General features: G+C 36.1%; 1 protein-coding gene across 2 annotated transcripts in view; it reads left to right on the top strand.

Annotated features, from left to right (window-relative positions):
* Positions 1-22,148, top strand: part of nectin3b (nectin cell adhesion molecule 3b) — a 112,321-nt gene that overhangs the window by 40,205 nt on the left and 49,968 nt on the right. For both annotated transcript variants that reach the window (XM_068215860.2, NM_001014304.1), the window contains 3 exon segments: positions 6,282-6,632; positions 14,064-14,363; positions 19,843-19,960. In XM_068215860.2, the coding sequence (XP_068071961.2) occupies positions 6,282-6,632; positions 14,064-14,363; positions 19,843-19,960 (769 nt within the window).

Here is a 22,148-nt window from a genome sequence, read left to right as displayed (position 1 = left end):
TTGTCGTGTATCTAAAATATACACAGTTATCTGTCCTGGCTAAAGGTTCCAGATCAGCAGTATACTACACATACTGTAAATGGGGAGTTAATCTCATATTAAAGCAATTTTATTGTAAAGGATGATAATTAAACTTTATTAACAAAAATACCTGAGCAAAAGAAAGAGGGTAAAGCATACCGTGTGTGATAATAAAAGCATGATCACGTGCACACAATTAATGATAGGCCTGTTAATCTGTTCAAAGACTAATTAAAAAAAAAAGCAGTAACTACTGCTGCTTACAAAAGGATATGTTTTTAATCTTGAGCTCTTGAAAGCAGCAGGACTGTGGGTGCACGAGCATTTTTGTCTATTCTATTTTAAAGAGAACCGATCGCACCAGTTGCGCTTCCTCTATCCACAGTTGTTTCGCGCGAGTAAACAGGAGCATGCACGCTTTTTAACAGTCGTGCGCATCATATCACCAGTTGGCGCAAGTAATTATCCTCTCATAAGGTAAACACCTGCTTTTGCTCGTGTGAACAGTTATTTTTGTCAGTCGTACTGCTTGTCGATTCTAAGATCACATTTTGGGCTATCCTTATTGTCGAACCCTTCTTTAAGAAAACTGCAATGTAAAATTATTTCCAACCAGCCAAAGTGGCTAGTGGGGAGTGGCTGTCTTACCCGCCAGAACTGAAATCTACCTGCATTTGGTGGGTTGGCGGGTGTTAATGTAAAGCCCTGATGAGTAGGCTATTATTATTGTTCTCAATTATATGGTAAAAACAATAGTAATAATATTTGGCCTATGTGTACTGTTGGTTTTGTTTAGACTTTGAATGGTGGACTTGAATAGACTTTTAAATATGTCCTGTTTGTTAATTTACAGTAAAGTGATGACATCAGAATACAACTATTCATAATTCTTAAGTTGAATTATGTTTGAGACATGTTCTTGTCATTGACAACATTTAGATAATTTGTTTACTGGTAAACTGAGATTACTCAGATACTGACATTGTTAAACATTTTATTCTCATGCACAAAACTTGTTCGCTATGAAAGAAAAAAATCGAACGCTTGTCGCAATCGAACTTCAAAATGCAATATAATCATTTAAATGACATGCATGATTCTGTTTTCAGTTTAACTGCCGAATACACTCATGTCATGACCGCCATCCAAAAAAACATGCATGCAAATCTTACTTCCCGTGCAGCTACCAAACTGTCATTCTGTGCAACAAACTCAACGTTATTTACAACTTACCTGTTACTCACAGCCTATGCAGGTTCTGTTCACAAGAGTAGACATCATTGGTGGGCACACGTGCATCCACTTGGTATTAAACAAACATTGCTTGAGCTCATGTGTGATTGCGTGATCGCAAGTATGTTATTACATTTAAGACACAAATTACATTTTGGGGCAGTGTTTCCTCTAGGATTTTTTCCAGCAGTGGCGGAAATTTAAAAATTTTTATTTTTTTTTTAACACCGATCTACCAATTGCCTGTGGCTTTATTTCAGTGACAAATGCCGTGTGCTCTGTATTAGATGTCGGGGTCGCATTTATGTAATAGCCTACGAGCATGCAAATCTCTGTGCTTGTGCGCCGATTTATTCGCATCACACACCTGTCAGACTGTTAGTCAGTCTGTACGTAACCTTAAAGGGTTAAACAAATGACACGCAGCACTACTACAGTTACAGAAAAGTTTGCGCTGTTATAACTTACTTACCCTTTAATATGTTTTGGTGCGATTATTACCCGCTATTAAAAAAATAAAATGTTTTGAATGAGAAGCTGTAATGTAGCCGTGGCGGGATGAATTTTGGCGTGGCGCCCCGCCATGAAAGAATGAATGTATCGGAAATCATGTGGTGTGAATTATACCCTATAAATACAGTATGTGACTCTTAACACTATTTGGAGACTTCCATGTTGCTGAGCAATGTATATAAAACAGTATGAACACTTGTGCCTAGAGTGCCAGTTCAGCTAGCTCTGGCCCTGATCATGTGTAGGGCCGAACCGAGATCGCAATCTTTTTTTTCTATTTTAATCGTGCAGCCTTGCTATTAATACTAGATAATTTTGTCATGACATTTATTGGACTGAAAAAAAAAGAAAATGAGGTTGTTTGTAAATGCATCAGTATCAAAAAACAAGTTGATTGACCACATTGTCCATTTGTTTCTTTTGAAAGCTATTTACTTTTGTTTTATTTCATTATTTTTTAAAAATATATATTTATTAGTTTTTACTTTACGAGTTTAATTTTGGTTTTTCGGGTTTCTTATAGTTTTTAGTTTGTTTAATTCCCTCTTTATTTTTTGTTTTGTTTTTCTAAGTTATAGATTCATTTACATTAACACGTTTCCTGTTTTATGCTTTTCATTTTAATTGATTTCTTTTATTCAGTTCACTTAGTTTTTTTAGATTTGATTTTGATTTATATTGCAAAAAGTAAAAAATAAAATAAAAATCCCTTCCCTCTGGTGGTATTTTTGGAAATAGTAGTAATTTAATTAATGAAAAAAAAAGTCATTTTATAAATTATACTAAAGTGGTATTTGACCTTCAAAGTAAAAACAAATAACTTTTTTCATTTGTATTACTTTAATCTGTATTACACAAGATATTTTGATGAATACACCTCTTTTTGTCCATTCAATAAATTTTTTTGACCCAATTGAACAAAAGGTTATTTTAAAATATTTACTTTTGAGTTTCACTAAAGAAACCAATCATTCACTCCTCTCACGTTGATTCAAACCTGTATGATAAACAGACTGATTTGTGTGTGAACTATCCCTTAGAAAGTCAGTAAATCTCTCATGTTGACTTTCTCAACTTGGCAGAATGACATCACATTCTACCAACATTTGCAAAACGACATTGAGCTGTGGTAAATGTTTGGTACTGTAGCAACTGCACAGTCCTGCAGATGATCAATGTGCTGTTGATGTGGGAATCCAGAGAAGATCCCACCAGATGATCTTAATTCCAGCATCTCCCCACAGCACACACTGATTCTCCATTGCTGCGTGTTTGCGTGTGTGGATATGTGGATTCAGATGGTGCGGGCACAGCTGTCTGGGTGTAATAAGACACACAGGTTGTCCTCGAGTGGCCTTTGTTGTTTCTTTTGGTGTCTTTTAGCACTCGTCTCTCCTTTTGTCTCGTCCGCGCACGCACATTTCACACACACACACACCCTCTTTCAAACATAATTAAGCTTTTGTTCGGCAAATGGAAAGAGGAAAAAATGATGACTGGCTTGAGCGATGGAAGGTAGGCAAGCGGAAAGGAGGAGAAGGAGGCAGGGAAGAGAACAGTCCGTTTTTGTGGTAAATGCCCATGTTGTTCCTATTTTAAAGCCCTTTGGGTTTAATGTCTGCGCAGACCGGCACATTCAATGCTGCTCTGCTATTGTTCAGAGACTGAATTTAACTTCATTTTTCTCTAGTCTGCCTTGTATTGTTCCAAGTCTATTTTAAAAATAATTTTTGGTTTGTGTGAATTTTTTCTCTAAATTAAAAATGAATGAGAGAGAAAAGACGCTTTACAAATTTGTAGATAATTTTGCAGTAAATTTAACATTTATACAGTAGGGATAAAATAGCATACACTGAAAGCATACATGCATGCATACATACATGCGCACCATTACTACAAGTTTTTATCAACAGATTTATTGCATTTAAAATCAACACTAATCAAAACTAACAAAAAAATCTGCATGTGCTCATCGGCCCTGCATGCACTGCTTGATTTGAGATGAACCGAGTTGACAATAATAACTGCTATGTTCTCACAGGTGGTGTCTGATATTGAACAGATGATGTTGACATAGGCTATAAAATTATTTGCATACGTCATCTCAATAGCAGGAACGCTTTTTTATGAGCTGCAATATTAGTTTAATCTCAGTGAATGCATGCTTTTTTGCGATGGTGAACACACTGCCAGTTGCACGACTGACAACATTGTGACGATTAAATGAAGAATTAAATAACGTTAACATCTCATGCTTGAAATGTGTATTTTCAGTGGCAAACACTGTTAGTTGAAAATGTTTCACCAGCTTTACGGTGAATGGCTTTAGTCAATTTCATAGCGTACTTAAAGCCACTGGAAGTCTTTTATCCACTCTTCGAAAAGTCAAAATGGTGATCACCTTAAAGATGTGCCGTTATTTGTAACTTTAGGCAGGTTCTAAAACAAAATCTCTCATTTTCATTCTCTCATTTGCAGACCTTAACATTTTCGTGGCTGTAGCTCTCTTTCATCTGAACTGAGGGATTGACAGCTAGTGTTAACTAATCCCATGGTGTTCTGTTTTAGAGCAGTGAGCCAATAAGAAGAGGTTGAAGGCGGAGCAAGCATTGCGGGCTTTGTTTACTGCAGCAAGTTCACGTCAACTGTTTTAAACCAATCCTAAGCGCTGCAGGTTTTTTTTTTTTTTTTTATGTACAAAGACGGATTCTTTGTGAATGTCTCCTAAATCCGAATGTCTTTGTTATGTTCTTGCACAAATCATACCTGTCAACATTGGGGTGTGAAAATAAGGGATATGACATAACACCCCACCCCCCAAAAAAACAAAATCCCTAAATGACTAAATATCTGAAGCTGTTTTATTTCTAATTAAACAGTTAAACAGTCAGTAATATGTTTTATTATTATTTACAAAAAAAAGTATACATTAGAAGCAAATAAATTAGCAAACAGCTTAATTTATTAGCTTAATTAATAGCTGTTATAAAGAAATGGAATCAAGTTATCAAATCTCGTTAATCTTTTCTTTACTGTATAACTTACACATTCTGATTAAAACGCAATGAGTCTGTCATTTTCCCAGAGATAGGTTGCAGCTGGAATGGCACCAGCTGCGTAAAAACGTGCTGGATAAGTTGGCGGTTCATCCCGCTGTGGCGACCCCGGATTAAAAAAGGGACTAAGCCGACAAAAAATTAATTAATTAAGTCTGTTAAATTTTTAGTTTTTTTATTTGATTACATTAACAGTGATATCACTTTAAAAATGCACACATCTAATGTTATAATGAAAGCATTGGATTGCTTTCTTAACTTTTTATGCTCATTTAGGACAAAATTAGTTGTGTTTTGAAAACCCACTAAGATAGACATCTTTAGATGTTGTTGTTGTTGTTGTTGTTGTTGTCGTTAATTGTGTATCTGTTCAAACACGCAACCAAAACCCAGACTTTCGCTCTGCTTCAAACTTGTACAGAATCCGTTTGGGAAACGGCGTCTATTTATGACTATGGAGCGCGTCAGCTGACAGTCAAGCACCGCTATATGACTGTTATGAATATTGCATAGAAGAGGCCATGGCACCTGTAATAAAAGGGGAATTGCACCGTTTTTCTATATATTTCAAAGAGTTTTCATGCCTAAATAAAACTTAAGCACGGAACAAACTTTCATTTAAAAGAAAGGGGGCATCCCCTGGTGGTTTGTCTGTATTGGTTGTGTATAGGGAGAATCGGCTCAGTAATGTTTTTTGCCACCCTTCATAGAAAGATTGATGCTAGAAAATACCTTTAAAGTATTCTAAAGTATTTTATACTATAGGGATAGTAGTGGTATAAAACTGTAAAATACAGGACTATCCCAGGAAAAACGGGAGGCTTGATGTGTGTTACAAATGCTTCCAAATATATTTTGAGGTTTTGTACAATGTGTATTTGTATAAATGATGTGTTTTGTATTTAAATGTACAAAGTAAATATAATTTCAGACAAAACATTGACCAGTTAGTTTAGAAGAATATTATTGGACCGTTTATACAGTTACAAACAAACCAAACACAGTGCATGTATTATACTACATACTAATGGGTGTTTAAAAAAACGTTTGATTTTTCAGTTAGACTTTAGTTGTTGTTTTCCTTTTTAGTGTGCACTCGCTTAATTGTTTCTGACCCATTTTTACACTTATTTTAGAAATCTGTTTTGAAGCGTCAAACATTAGGACACATATCCTCCCACCAGCACAATAAAGCTGATTTCATTAGCTCCTTTTACAACACAACAAATTACACTAACTAACCAGTGTGGTGTCCGTGTCCTCAGACGTCTAACCACAGGGAATTGACTTTTTTCATTGGAAACTCAGAGCTCTGCTAACAGACCTTGGCGTCTGATTGATCGGTGCTCCAACAGGATAAAAACCGATTTGTCAGTAGAGATGTTGTTCAAGTGCTTTGTTTTCCGCTGCTGCTCAAATGTTGACGCGACTAACCTTGTCTCCCTTTCTGTGCCCTAGGGTTGGTATATGGCAGTCAGGTGATCGTCCCCCCTAAAGTGAATGCTGTTTTGGGTAAGAATGTCACCCTCAGCTGCAGGGTACAAGTGGACACAAACCTCAGCCTGACACAGAGCTCCTGGGAGAGGAAGCTGCCCAATGGATGGGTGACCCTGGCCGTGTACAACCCCATGTTTGGTATCTCCATCCCTCCCGATTATGAGCGACGCCTGTCCTTCCGCTCGCCCTCTGCACTCGACGCCACCATCATGCTGGAAGATGTGGGTTTTGCTGACATCGGCGTGTACACCTGCAAGGTTGCCACCTTTCCGCTGGGTAACACACAGGCCTCCACCACTGTCAGCGTACTAGGTAACAAGAGACTGTGTGTGTGTGTGTGTGGATGCTGGATTGATAAAGGCCATGAAAAAATTCAAGTGAAGTCATGTGAAATACCTGATACTGTTAATGAACATCCCAACTCCAGTCACACTATTGTAAGCACCATTCAGTTTATCAGGTCATAAATCAGTGCTTTTCCTGGGCCAAGCAAAGTCTCCAGTAGTGGCTGAGACTAACTTGTACTTGCACACAGTAAAGTATCCTAGTGTGCTACCATAACTAAATTAAATGCGTGATTTTTTTTCTTATATTTATAATTAAAGCATCTTTATAAAAAAGTATATAATATATTAAGTATAAAAAAGAAATATGTGACGAATGGAGTTTGTGTTTTTGAATCGTGTTTTGAACTAACAAATTTATTTTTAGTTTTTTTATGATGTTTTGAATTTACGAATTGTGTTTTGTAAATGTAAAGGGTGCTGTGGATGTATGAATTATATTTTGTAAATGTGCTATTTTTGAGATTAACCGGGCTTCATACCGAATGGCAGTTTTTATTATGATATTTTAAATTACAGTTGATTAAAGGGATTTTTCTCCCAAAAATGGAAGTATCATTTTGTTCTCCTCGTATGGTTTTAAATCGATGTGTTTCTTTCTTCTGTTGAACACAACATGTGAGATACAGTGCATCCGGACAGTATTCATAGCACTTCACCGTTTTCCACTTTTTTTTTTTTTTTGTTACAGCCTTATTCCAAAATGGATTAATTTATTTCATCAACTCTACACACAATACCCCAGAATGACAAAGTTTTCACAGCCTTTGGTCAAGACTTTGATGCACCTTTAGCAGCAATTACAGCCTCAAGTATTTTTGAATATGATGCCACAAACGTGGTACACCTGTCTTTGGGAAATTTTGCCCATTCCTCTTTGCAGTACCTCTCTAGCTCTATCACAGGGGTGTCAAACCCAATTCCTGGAGGGCCGAAGCCCTGCACAGTTTAGTTCCAACCCTGCTCCAACACACTTACCTGTAGATTTCAAACAAGCCTGAAGGACTCAATTAGTTTGATCAGGTGTGTTTAATTAGGGTTGGAACTAAACTGTGCAGAGCTTCAGCCCTTTTGGAACTGAGTTTGACACCTGTGCTCTTTCAGGTTGAATGGGACGCGATGGTGTACAGCCATTTTCAGTTCTCTACAGAGATGTTTAGTAGGATTTAGGTCTGAGCTTTGGCTGGGCCACTAAATGACATTCACCGAGTTGTTGTGAAGGCACTCCATTGATATTTTGGCGGTGTGCTTTGGGTCATTGTCCTGCTGAAAGATGAATCGTCACCCTAGTCTGAGGTCAAAAGCACTTTGAAGCAGGTTCTGACATGCACTGTCAACCCTGAGTCCTTGTATAGACAGGTGTATGGCTTTTCAAATCATGTCCAATCAAATGAATTGACCACAGGTGAACTCCAATTAGGTTTCTTGAAACATCTCAGGAATGATCCGTGGAAACAGAATGTACCTGAGCTCGATTGAGAGCTTCAGGGCAAAGGCTGTGAATACTTGTGTGTACATGTGACTTTTTTTTTTTTTTTAATGTTTTTTTTTATTTATAAATGTGCAACAATTTCATTTTTCACTTTGTCATTTTGGGGTATTTTGTTTAGAATTTTGAGGAAATAAATAAATTTAATCTATTTTGGAAAAAAGCTGTAACAAAAATGTGGAAAAATTGAAGCGCTATGAATACTTTCCAGATGCACTGTATAATTTGAAAAATGCTGGTTCTGGGACTTAACAACTTTTTAGTAGGGAAATACACTGGGTGCCAGCTACCAGACATTTTCAAAATGTCATCTTTTGGATTCAAGAGAAGAATTTTTATTTTTATTATTTTATTTTATTATTTTTTTAAACAAGTGAAGGCGGAGTAAAAGATGACAATTAAGTGTTGGGTGAACTTTCCCTTTAACACTACACATATTAGAAAATACTTAAAGGGAAATACAAATGTTCATGTTGTGTGAATCATTTGAACCTGAAATGTTATTTATTCATTATGAGCATCTTAAAACAGTATTATCTAATTACATGTACTCAGTGCTGGTTAGTAGCTGATTACATGTCATTTAGATTAAGTAATCAGATTCCAAAAACGGTGTATGTTTTTGCTTTCTGATTTAATTGGATTATGCACTCATAGCGTGGTGCATGTGTATGAATGCTAAAGTGCCGTGACCAAACTTTCTCATGTGTGCGGCTGACGAACAAAGAAAGGCGTGCGAATGGATGCTCATCACAGCTGCCGAATAAAGTGCTGCTTATTTGTGTAAGTGGGCAAGTATGCAGTGTGTGTGCGAAAGGGTGGAAAAACATTAAGAGCAACTTCAGGGCAGGAATGAAAAGCAGTGTTTTGGGAGACTCTCCAGCTCTTTCAGAGAACATGGTGATGTTTAAAGTCTCTTTTTCCACCAAACCCCCAGAGCCGCAGATCTGCTCTGCTAAACACAGATACAACTGAACTCAATTGAAGAGCTTTAGTAATCTGAGTGCACAAAAGACAACAAAAGGAAGTTTACAAGCACAGAGCTTTGTTAGGTGTATCAAATATGTACTGTGCTATGGAGGCGTGAGGAGACTCGCTGTTTCTTTTGTGAGCTATATGTAAAATGGTGAACATTTATTGTTGAATAATGATGATGATGATCCGTGGTGGATATAGCAATTTTTAAAGGCACAGTTTACAGAGGGGGGCAAGTTATTCAATTGGTGCATTATATTTCTGGAACATATAACTGTTTATGTCCTATTAAAGTACAGTATATATTACTATATATTAGCCTATTACATATTTTCAGGGGTTAATTTTACATTTGCAAGTAGCAGAAATATTAGAAAATCATAATTTTACATGCAACATTTCTGTGAGAAAATAATTGCATCAACAAATATGGGAGACTACAGAGTGTTGTAACATGGGGTTAGTTAACACTGCCCATATTATCAGTCAGAAACAACATATTCATCTATATCTTACTCTGCAAGATACTATTAAGCTTACAGTAGAAGTTGCATGTGTCTTTGATCAAGATTGTGGGTTTTATCATTATCATTATTTTTTTTAAGAAACTGATTCTCACGACAAACTAATTTTTTTCCCCCTAGCATTTATTAGATGAAGAAAATATTTAACTAAAAGAAGCTGTTTCCTGAGTTTAGCTTTATTCTAAGCACCCAAGCAAGGTTTACAAAAGTAAACCATTATAGCTGATGCATTTTGGTACATTGCTTTTACTGCCTATGCACAATACAAAAAAAAAAAGAGAAGTACAAACAGTGGTGTCCCTATTGAAATCTGTCAGGTTTTGTTAGTTCTGTATGCACAGTTTCTTTAAAAGTAACCACTGACTTCAGATTTTATTTTCCTAAGTCAATGGTCACAGGTTTTCAGCATTCTTCAAAATCAGTTTCTTTCTTCTGTTGTACACAAAAGAACATGAGTAAATTTAAGTTTTTTTTTTTGTTTGTTTAACTTTGGGTGAACTGTCCCTTTAATAAAATCATCAGTTCACTTTGTTCTTTAATAAAGTTTTTGCAATTTGCATCAACTGGACAGTGTGCACTAAACTAAAATAACTTTAACTCTGTATTCGGGCTTCATCTCTGACTGTAAAGAACGTTCAAGTATGACCTGATCATTTGTGGTAAATGTCATGCATGATGCAGCTATTTAAAAAAAGTCTATTTTTTTTTCGACTGAATGTTTGTCAAAGATATCAGATATCAGGTCACGTTTGCTAAATAAGCTTTGTCATTTTGACAGATTTGCCCTCAATTGTTCTGTAACCTTCTTATAGTGATAAAGCACAGTAATTCTAAACAGAAGGTGTCTGTTGCACCGTAAATGACAGCACAGAAGACTTTACTTTGTCTTTACTATTGATTTTGCCATGGAGCACACCTTTACCGTTAGCATTACTTCTCTAAATGGTCATTTAACAGCGCATATGTGGCCTATGAGCGGAATCGCAAAAATTGAACCTTTTAACTAAGATCAAAGAATAACATGTTTAGTTTCATATGACCATCAGTTTTGGCCTGTTATGTAAGTGAACCATACGGTTAGCAACATTTTAACATTTTTAGTCCCTGTTTCGGAACAAGCCAGTCGATCTGCAGGCATGAAGCACTCCTCATACAAGAAAAACAGCTTAAGTAACCCCGGCATTCGACATGTATTAAAGCTTATCTTTGTATCCAAGATTTGATATAAATCAGCAAGGAGAGGGCCACAACAGGGGCCAAACGCATTTAAATGGGAGCCAGTGCCCCTGTGGCCCCACCTCTAGATTCGCCCCAATGATGATCAGGATCAGCTGGTACAAGAACAAATTACGGCAGTAAAGTGAAAGTAAAATCCCATCCATATCAAATTATGCTCTTATCCGTTATTTCAGAATCATGGGCAGATTTAGTGATTTTTGGGGCCTTAAGCAACTCCAGCCATGCAGCCCAAGTGCTGAAATGCGCTTTTTCTACTTTTTATTTAATTATTTTTAAATATTTTCAATATTGCAAGCTCTACATTTTAAATGACTAGTTTTCGTAAAATGAATTTACATCTAAAAATAATAAATGCATCTTGTTTTATATATATTTGACTTCTGGACTGCTCCATGATTGAGGGTGGTGGATATTTTATTTTATAATAATATAATTGCCTAACATAACAATTTATCATAATAATATTATGTTATTGCATATTAAATTATATTTATTAAAGAAAAAAAAATGTATGTTTTTTTTATCATATTTTGTATTGTGAGTCAAATAATGTTGTAGTTTATAGGTATAATTAACACTTCTAGATATTTATTGAGGGCCCTCAGATGTCCTGGGATAAGCGGCCGCTTACCTTGCTTATTGGTTAAATCCGCTCCTGTTCAGAATGACTCAATTTTGAAATTTAAGATGATAGATAGATAGATGGATAGATAGATAGATAGATAGATAGATAGATAGATAGATAGATAGATAGATGGATGGATGGATGGATGGATGGATGGATGGATAGATAGATAGATAGTCTGACAGACAAATATCTATATTGCAATCAAATTAAATGTCTGCTGTTCTGTATGACATGATATTGCTGCTATGATACATGTAATAAATAAAATTATACCTGTCTGTATAATCATAAAATATTTAATCTGGTTTTGATGTGTGCCGCGCATCCGGTGGAAAAGCTGTTCAGCCATAATAAATGACATGCAGACAGACAAGTAGAGCCGAGGTTCATGAAAGCATAGAAAAGGATGAATTGAAAAAGATGATGTCATCGCTAAAATGAGCTGTGCAATTGGAGGAACGTGAATGAGAGCAGAGACGAACCGGGACTGGAGGGCTTTAATAAAAGGAGCAATGGAGGGGGACGGGATGCAGGAGGATTGAAAGTGCTGGTGTAGTGAGGGGGGGACACACACGCGCCAGAGCTATAATTAGATCAGGAGGAATGGTGTGTGTGCGTGTGTAAGAGTGAGTGTGAGAAACATACCCTCTGCTTTTGGGATCCTCTGCACTGTAGGGTCAAGGATGTCGTTGCTAGGTCCTGTTGAATTTATAGTTTAAAGTGACACACGAGTTGTCACACACAGGCATAAAGCAAACACACACACACAGACGCTTAAGACATGTCATTCAACACACCAGCGGATCATTGAAGGTACGACAGCCACAGCTGCTACTGTTGTCTCTGAAGGTCAGCTGCCAATGTTAATACTTCACAAGATGGGGAGAGAAAGAAACTCATGTTAGAGACAGAGAGATAGAGAAACCAATGGTAGTCACAGAATGCTGACATTTGCTACATGTTCCTTGACTTCTGATAATTAATATTCATCATAAAGTGATGTATATTGATAACTTCTAATGCAATGCATGTTATAAATAATGCTTTGGAAACTTAAGTTTCTTGAACATTTCAAAACAAGCAAATCAACATAAAATGACTTAACTGGGGGAAGAGTATGTGTTTTGTTGGAAATTATTGCTTTTATTCAGCAAGCAATCATTAATTATGTTAAAATGACTTATAACGTAACAAAACATGTCAAATTTTGCAAGGAGCAGTTTTTTTTAATTAAAACTAATAAAATGTATCATCATTTCCACAAGTGTTAATCAGCGTTGCTTTCAACATTGATACTGCCAGATGTTTCTTGAGTACCAAATCGACATATTAGAATTCTTTTTGAAATATCAGGTGACTCTGAGGTACAGTACAAAGCTGGATTTTCAGCATACCTGCTGTTGTTTTCAATCTACTGTATGGCAGTGCTAGTATGGCTCTTCTTAATTCCCATCATTGATAGAACTAAGTGGAGGAGCAGAAAGGGAAATGGCCCCACACATATTAACTTCCTGTCAGTTGCTGCAGAGGCAAACCACAGTTTTCCAGGCCTGAACACTGCTGAATTCATAACGGCTCGCACACGCCCAAACCCCGCCCCTTCTGCCATGTAAACTGGATAAGCCATTAAAACAAATAATTTCATCTTCTCTGGAAAAGCACTTAGTGCTTTCTGATGAGAAACCAAGGCCGGTAGTCACAATTTTTTTCATTCTGATAAGTCTTTTACTTCTCTGAGAAAATCTAATTATTTTCTCAGTCATTCTTATCTGTTTATGAATTTATTGGCTGTGCTTCCAGAGAGATTCTTAATGCTGAGGGAATTAGCTTTTATTTAGCTTAGTTCCCCATTCAGAATAGATTTCCTTTAACTCTGTTTGTTATCTTAATGCAACTTTCTAATAATTAACGTGTCTTCTCACATTAAGCACAAGTGGTGTACACTTGCGTAAAACACTGGAGGAGAACTGGGTAAATGAACTAATGTATCACTATTCATCCTCAGTTATGTATTACAGATCTTCTGAAAACATTATTTTTAAATATGCAAATGAGCCACAGCTTTAAAGGGATGGAATATGAAACCAAACAGATCGAGATTTGTTTGGTACGGATATTCGGCATGGGTAAACAGAACAATGTAATATGTGCTAATTTGACTATGTTACAAACAGCCATAACAAAATATACATTTTCATAGTTTTGTAGAATAAAATGTTTTAAATGATTAGGTGTATTATGTATGGCATATCACGTATGCCTCTGTAAAAACTTTAAGAATGAAGGTTTATTAAACTGAGGTGTGGTTTAAGTGCTGCTGAAGTAGAGATTTGTGTCTCAATACAGTAAAATATGTCTTTTTGCCCTTTGAAAATATGCAGTATTATTAAAATTTGCTCACACACATTTATTAAAGGGAATCAAAAGAAAGTATATTTTTGAATGTTTTTTTGACTGAAGGAAATGCCATTAAAACTCCAAAAGTGCATGAGAAAACAGTGTTCTCAAATTAACACAGACTCTGTCTCCGCCTGTCCGTTTCAGTTGAGCCAAAGGTGTATGTCTCTGCTGGATCTTCTGCACTGATTGACGGTGGCAATGAGACCACAGTGGCCACCTGCATTGCTGAGAGGGCTCGACCCCCTGCTGACGTGTCCTGGGAGACCAATCTGTATGGGATGTCTGAGGCCCACATGCAGGAGGACGCCAACGGCACCACTACAACACAGGTGCACTACATCTGGCAGCCGTCCCGTCACGCACAGGGACACACTCTAACATGTGTGGTGAAACACCCTGCTCTGCAGAGTGACTTCAGGATCCCCTACATCATCAATGTACAGTGTGAGTATCAGTTTAAGTGTTCACCTGTATTTTTTTTTTTAACTGTAAATTTGGCATTTACTAATGGTCTAAATATGATAATTTATTTACATTATTACAGCGATTTATGCAAGACACTCACAAAAATTTAGTGTAACAAAGTGGACCCTCATTATTTATGGTAGTTACGTTCTAAGAAAAACCCACAATAGGCAAAATCCGCAAAGTAGTCAGCTTTTCTTTTTTTTTCTTTTTTTTTTTTACAATTAATATGTTTGATGTTTTAAGGCTGTAAAAACCCTCACTACTCTCTCTATACACTTTTCAGACGGGCATTAACATTTTCACACTTTTCTTGTTTAAAACACTATCAAATTTTAAATCTTCGTAGAAAAATAAGTCCAGTTATATAGAATAAAACCAAGGATCAAAACCATTTGATCTTCATTTATTTATTCTGTAATGACACCCTACAGCCGCGTAACTTCTACCTTTCTTTTAGCATGTCTAGAAGTTCAACCTTTTGTGCGATTTAGTTAGCATCTCCCTCCGCCTTTTTGGGTGCTACCGCAGGTGCCTTTGATGGAGCAGAACATTTCATCGACATTGTGGAGAGAAAACTTGCAAACATACAGTACAGCACCTCAGTCACACTGCTAGTGATCAAAGATTTATGTAAATTTTGCGAGCTGAAAGCATTCTGTACTGTACAGGAGACAGCATGGAGGAGATTGATCGACAACGTTCTACAGCCAATCATGTCAAAAAATAGCATGTCAAATTACACCAAAAATGTACGAAGCTGCAAAAAGTAAACTGCTTTATAGCGAGAAATCACTGTATACCAGAAATTTGCATGTCTAAAACCATAATTTGATGATAAGACTCCTATTTAAGGGTCCCAATGGAGCCTCCAAAATACTATTTGACACTTTAAAGCCCAATCCCAATTCTTCCTCTTACCCCTTCCCCTTACAGTTTTGCGCATTCGCGCAAAGGTGTAGGGGTGTCCCAATTATCTTTAGCTTGAAGGCTTAGAGCTAAGGGGAAGGGCTAGATTGTCCCTTAAACAGATTTTTTTTCAGGACCACACTTGAAGCCAAGGGGTACGAAAATTTCCCAGAATAAACCAGCTACAATGGCAGTATGGTTGCACACGGAAGTCAGGAGATGCACAAATTAGTTTTTTTTTTTATTTGTCATTTTTTTAAATTTTTTACAACAAACAAGCATGTTTTAATACATTCATAACCGCGTTTGTGTTTTAATGTCATGCTGTAAAAAAATTTAAAATTGGCAATTTCACCATCTAATACCTAGTAACTCCAGTATAGTGATCCCACAACATACTTTCACTTCTGTCACTCGATGACACTCGAATACCCTGTCAGAAAAGTCTAGTGGCTGGGAAAAACCTTTTTACAGTGTCTGCTATAATGTTAATGTTGTTTTGTGTGTTTACATAAATTTACGAATCATGAATATAAATGTAAATGCACAGTACAGTAACAATCTTTTTGCCACATTATATGGTTATAATAACATGATGTATTCCTTCGGTGATTTCCTGAATATAAATACCAAATACCAAAAAAAAATAACGCAACTGGAATAACTACAGCAGTTGCAGTCTTTGAACTCATGAATTAACAGACGGCGATGACATAAAATGACATCTGCTGGTGTTGTAGTGGTGTCCTATTTCTTAGGGGTAAGTTTTAAAGCCCTTCCTCTTCACACTATGCATTAAGGGCCAAGGGGTAGGGGCACAAAAATAGAATAGGGTTTGGGCCTAAATCTCTATACTGTTTTTACTTTATTTTTGTAATGTTGACATTTTTTCTTGCATTAAATATCCTTTCTAAGTGTATGCATTTTTTGTGTGTACACGTGCACTCAATCTTTAGTAATTTTTACTTCAAAAAAAAAAAAAAGTGTAAAAACTATGATAAAAATGCTTTTATATAATCCTGTACCCACCCAGCAGTTATTTTGTGTATTGTTTTTCACATTTATTTGGCCAGTGTGCTTCATATTATTGGCCCTTTTGTTTGTTTTTTCTTTTTATTAAAATGAAAAAGTAAGATTACTTTTTCATTAAAATCTGAACACATTAATAATAATAATAATAATAATTCTTTACCTATACAAATTTGGCTGCGATTTAAATAAGGAAAATTTACTTGGTGAATGAAATGCTGTAGTACCATAAATCATATAATATGCTATTTTGATATAGTCATGAGGCAGTCTTTTTACTCGGTTCTTAAACTTTTTATTATTTATTTTATTTGGTTGGAAGTTGTCTTTTTTTTTATTTATTTTTTTTTTATGCATTAATCTTGTCATGAAAATAGCCACAGACATTGATAGGCCATAGAGAAAAGAAAAAAAAACTAAATATTCAAATAGTAAATATTAAATGTAAACTCCTTGTCTTTCCCTTAAGCGTGTCTGTTTTCATTTTCAATTTGCTTCAACTTGCATCAAATTAAAATGCTGTCAGGATCAGTTTTCAATTCTTGACATTTAAACCATGCAACCGTTCACTAGCCAATTGGCCACTAAACCTATTTACTCCCCAAAGCCAACTTCTACCCTCATTTGGTGATCATTCCTGTGCGCACGCAAGCCTGTTTTTGTTTGCTGAACCTAACACAACAATCCCAAAGCAGCTTCTCCATGAAGATTTGAGGGTAACTGATGTTTTCAGTATTTTTTTTTATATACCACGTCATAGCAAACAGATTTATGTCCAAAGCTCACATCTGTTTTCCATATCACCACAGTGTGGTAACTGCACATATGACATGATGTCTTGATACCGCCGTATGTGTGATGAAGCTAAAAGCCATTTCGCTAGGTCGCAGTACTCAAGGTTTCACAGACTTGTACTGAATAAGGGTATTGATGCCTCAGACAAATGATTTATCAGCGTCATTTAACGATTTCCACACAGACTTGAGCTAAGCACCAGTGAGCAATGAGAAGGGCGCGCGAACCTGTGTATCTGCGGTGGTGGTGAGTGCGTAAGCGCACATGTATGAAATATAGATGTAGTGCAGGAAGCAGCCGTTGTAGGGAGTATAGGAAGGGAGAGGTCACATCAGTCATGGGACGACGCTTCTGCACTCAATGAGGACTCCAGTCACGAAAGCTCTGTTCTTTCTTTCTTTTTTTCATCCATCTTTTTCATCTTATTTGGTCTACATGACATCTTAATTCAGCACACTCGCTTAAAGAACTTTAAAGAGCTTTTCTAAAGACACAGATCAATACAAAGTCCATTGTCTTTGTAAGTGGTCTTCTACAACGCTGGTCAGGCATATACACCAAGTCCTAATGATGAATTATGTCTCTTTATGATCAATTAGTATTCATAATGGGGCTGTGTTATAGGTTACTGCTTTGTTGTTGTACCATTCATCGTGGATAAATGGTGTACACGTTGAAAGATCGTCCTCTCATTAAAAACAAATGTGGTAATATTGTCCCTCAAACTTGCAGCCAATACTTTCTTGATAGTTTTTAACTCTTTCCTATAGGGTTTGTATCTAGCAAATGTACATTTAATCTAAGAGCATAACTTAAAATCTCTCTCTAAAAAAAGATATAAAGTCACAGTAACAAGTAATGATGTTACAACTTTCTCATTTTGATTTTATTTTAAGCTTAATTATCTTTGTATCTGTCATTCTAGCATCCATGCATTTGTTCTATCCATTCAGTGATCCATCCATTCTGTCATTCATTCATTTCTGTTCTGTCATTCATTCATCTATCCTTCTATTCTTTCATCTATTCATTTATCTGTTCTGTCTTGCATCCATCCATCGCTTCTATCCATTCTGTGTCATTCATCCATTGTTCTCTCTATTCTATATAGCTGTCTCTTTCTCTGTCTGTGATTCTAACTTTCTATATTTTTGTCTAGTGTTCTTCCATCAACCATCTCTTTATCTGTCGTTCTATTATTCGTGCATTTTATCTAGGGCTGCACGATATCAAAGTCCTTTTGAGGCAAGTCGTTTCACTCTGCGGCCATCTTTGAAATGCCTCTCAGGCTTGGGCATTCTGTTTGAACAGGAAATCTCAAATTCTCCAAAATTTCTTGCCAAGCATAAGAATACATTTTATATGTTAATCACCAATAGAACAAAACAATTGTCCCTTTAGTTTCATTACTAAACGTTCGAATCACACGAATTCTGCAGAAACTCACGTTTGGTCCGAGCCCCTCGCCTGGAGTATTGTCAGTCTATAGCAATCCATGATTGGCTCATGTACTAGAAGGCGTGGCTTCATTCGCCATATTGGCGTTACACTTTTCCCCATTCAAAACAATACAAGTGACATCTTGTATATTACAGTTTTCAATGATATTGGAAAAATTGACATTGCAATATTTAGTTTTTCTGCCATTTTTATATATTGCGATTGATTTTTGTAAGGAATTGTTTTTGTAGTGGTCTGACTGGGTAGGGGTGCCAACTTATAAATTTAGAAGAAATAAAAATACAAAAAGTCAGTGCTACATAGGATATACTAGTAGTGCAGTAACCCTTTATAGAACTAAAGACAAAAATAAATCAGACAGGACTAATCCAGTTTAGATTGCCTTCCAATATTATTCAATTTGCCCTCTTTGCATATGAAGTGTCATTTTTATTTTTGATGATGTATTTTACAAAACAACAAAGCAATTCAAACCCACCCCAAACATACATATGAATAATTCAACACAATCAAATAAACAAAAAATAAATGAAGAGGGACTGCTGTCTACTTAAAAATAATGTCTCATTAAAGACATAATTTGCAATATTAAATCACTGATTCGCATCAAATGGTTAGAACATGATTGCATTACATAATATTTGTAAGGAATTTATCATTTTACATTGATCGTATATACACAAAATAAATTAAACCATAGCTGAAAACAGTAGAACAAAGATAAAATTGAAATAAACACTGCTTTATAGTTTTCGGAGGAGTCTTAATAGTATTACGTACAGAAATGCAATAATCAAATGTGAAATGGAGAACTATAGTCTTACTATCTAATTAATCTTAGTTAAGGTAGCAAACTTTATAATTTCTTGTCTAAATGATTTAAATTATTTTGAAATTGCTTGGCATACTGCGATTTGGCTATTGCAGATTCGCACATTGTGATATCGATGCTAAAACGAAATATTGTGCAGCCTTAAATCTGTTCTTCTCTACATTCAACAATCATATCTATCTATCTTTTCACCCTTCATTCTTAATCTCTGTCAATCACTCTATCATTATATACGTCTATCATTCTCTTTACCATCTGTTCTTTATGTGTTCTGTACAGAACGGTCAACTTACTGTTTTAATACAAATGCATTGAGTCCAGAAAACTGCACCCTGTCACTTAATTAGGATCTTTAACTAGGCACAGCATTACCTTACATTTTTTACACTACTCTGAATGATGTCTTTGTGTTATGTGTGTGTGCGCGCACAGTTGCTCCAGACATCCTGGTGCTGGGCTATGACGGAGACTGGTATGTGGGCAGGGAGAATGTGCAACTGAAGTGTCGAGCCAAGACCAACCCGCCTGCCCAGCACTTCAGATGGATCAGGTGTGTAACCACTATACTCACTACAATAGCCACAGCACAAAATGTCTGGAATGGGTTCAAGGATGTTATAGCATGTTTCATTAACTCCTCTCAGACAGGAGGTCATCTCTGATTCACAACACCAAAAGCTGGTTTGATCAGGTTTCAATGCAGATGAATTGGTTCGGTAAATGGAGATCTGAACATTATGTATGTTTAAAGAGAATTAGATAGCTCCCACTAATCCATTTATGTTCATCAGTGTTGTTCAATCTATTTGAATATTATAAGTCAATCATGTATGGGAGCAAGGTATCAAATAGACATTTATTTCATAACTTATCTATTCTTCTTAAAGGAGTTTTTATATATGCTGGTTACTAATGCACTGTGCCTGCGTCTACATGAAGCTTGAACTTTCTCTCTGTGAATATTATTAGTATTATTTAATCACCATAAAATGACCTATGTGCACATGTAAAAACTGAAACTGACTAAAAATGGTGTTGTATACATTGCCCAACCAGTGTGTGGCACAGTAATCTCCAATCTCCCACAGAGCACATATTTGTTGTTATTGTTGCTATTATGTGATGTACTGGTGTCTGACTAGGGTCAAGACTTGAGCTGATGACATCATCACTTTACAAAATATATGGATTGTGTGTTCACAAGATATGACACAATGACATAATTTTCAGATTTATCCACTCTGGCACCTGATTAAAAAAATATATATATTTGGATGAAAGGCCAGATGATACATTATATGATATGGATGAGGTCTGTGTTTGCTGGTCAATGTCTGGACCAGCTAATTAACTTCACAAAAGAAAAGACAAACATTTAAAAGTGTGTCTCTGTGCATTTAAGCATGGAATTTATGGGTGTATATCTACCTTTTTGTTTTGGTTTGATTGAATCAAAATCTGGTTCATGACCTTTGGTGGGAATCTTTTGTGAAGGTGTGAACACAGCAATTGCATGATGGTACACACCAAACAAATGATCTGAGAATCAGCTAAAGAGGTGGTCTCTGTCTGCTTCCAAATAAACTCTGGTATGATTAATTTAACGTGTGAAAATGCTCCAAACATGTTTCTTCACTCTTATAACTCAAAAGGCACAAGGCTTTAAATGGGTTCTAAGGATCTAGTAGTTTGGATTTTCAGCCATTGCATCTACAGTTGCTATGCAATCACCAGCAGGTCTCCAATAAAACAACTAGTGGTGGGCCATTATCGCCGTTAACGCAAGCCTCTTATTGTACGATAAAAAAAATTGCCGTTAATCTATTCTCAAAGTTGGGTTGGGGCTGGGTCTATTCTACGCAAGCTATGGTGACTTTCACCTTGATATTTTAGCGTGGATATATACCTGACCGATGTATATGTAAACCTGACCACTTTCATGTAAGAGTTTGCTATAATTCTGGGTGACTTTAACTGCAGTTTGGCAGTTTCACTTTAACTCATGAACATTTCATTCATGCCCCCGTGACAAACTGGGGTATTAGACGCAAATAAGGAGTAAGGACTGGTGAGTGTTATGAAATTTTATAACACATGGCAAAAAGAAAAAAAAAAACTTCCGCATTTCACGATGTGTGTGCGTGTGTTCTTGCGATCCTTTTCTGACAGCCACGTGTGGATCTTGTTGGAAAATGTGGCAAAGTCCTACATGACGGTAATAGTTTGATTGCGGTGTTTACTTCAATAATGCCACAAATATATGCACTCCACATCTTAATTCCATTTCTGTTTAGTTCAGTTATGACTTTAGTCAGATTAAGGTGATCAAAAATCGCTGTTTCGAGCTTATGTAGGCCTACAGTTCATTTTTAACTGAATAAGCAGTTAGTAAACACAAGTTCATCTTATTGAACATAATTTATTTTCATCATCAATTATCATAGTAGAACAGTTTCTCAAGTAGTTTGTGATGCATTTTGGAAACCTGTGATGAGCCCCTGGTCCAATGCACCACCTGTCTTGAGAAACCTATCCTCAAAAACTTGTATTTAGTCATTATTTGGGTAGCACACATTTTAATCTAGATTAATTCCAAGATTACAGTGAGATTATTTTACAATAAAAAAATAATAAAATCTATGCCCAGCCCACCTATTAAAAACAACACTAACAAACCTTAAGCATGTCAACATTTAAAATGAAAAAATTGTGTGAGAAAAAGAGAAGTTATCGGATTA

Source organism: Danio rerio, chromosome 21, assembly GCF_049306965.1.
Source record: "Danio rerio strain Tuebingen ecotype United States chromosome 21, GRCz12tu, whole genome shotgun sequence".
Taxonomy (NCBI): Eukaryota; Metazoa; Chordata; class Actinopteri; order Cypriniformes; family Danionidae; genus Danio; species Danio rerio.
This window is presented reverse-complemented; position numbering and strand designations above follow the sequence as displayed.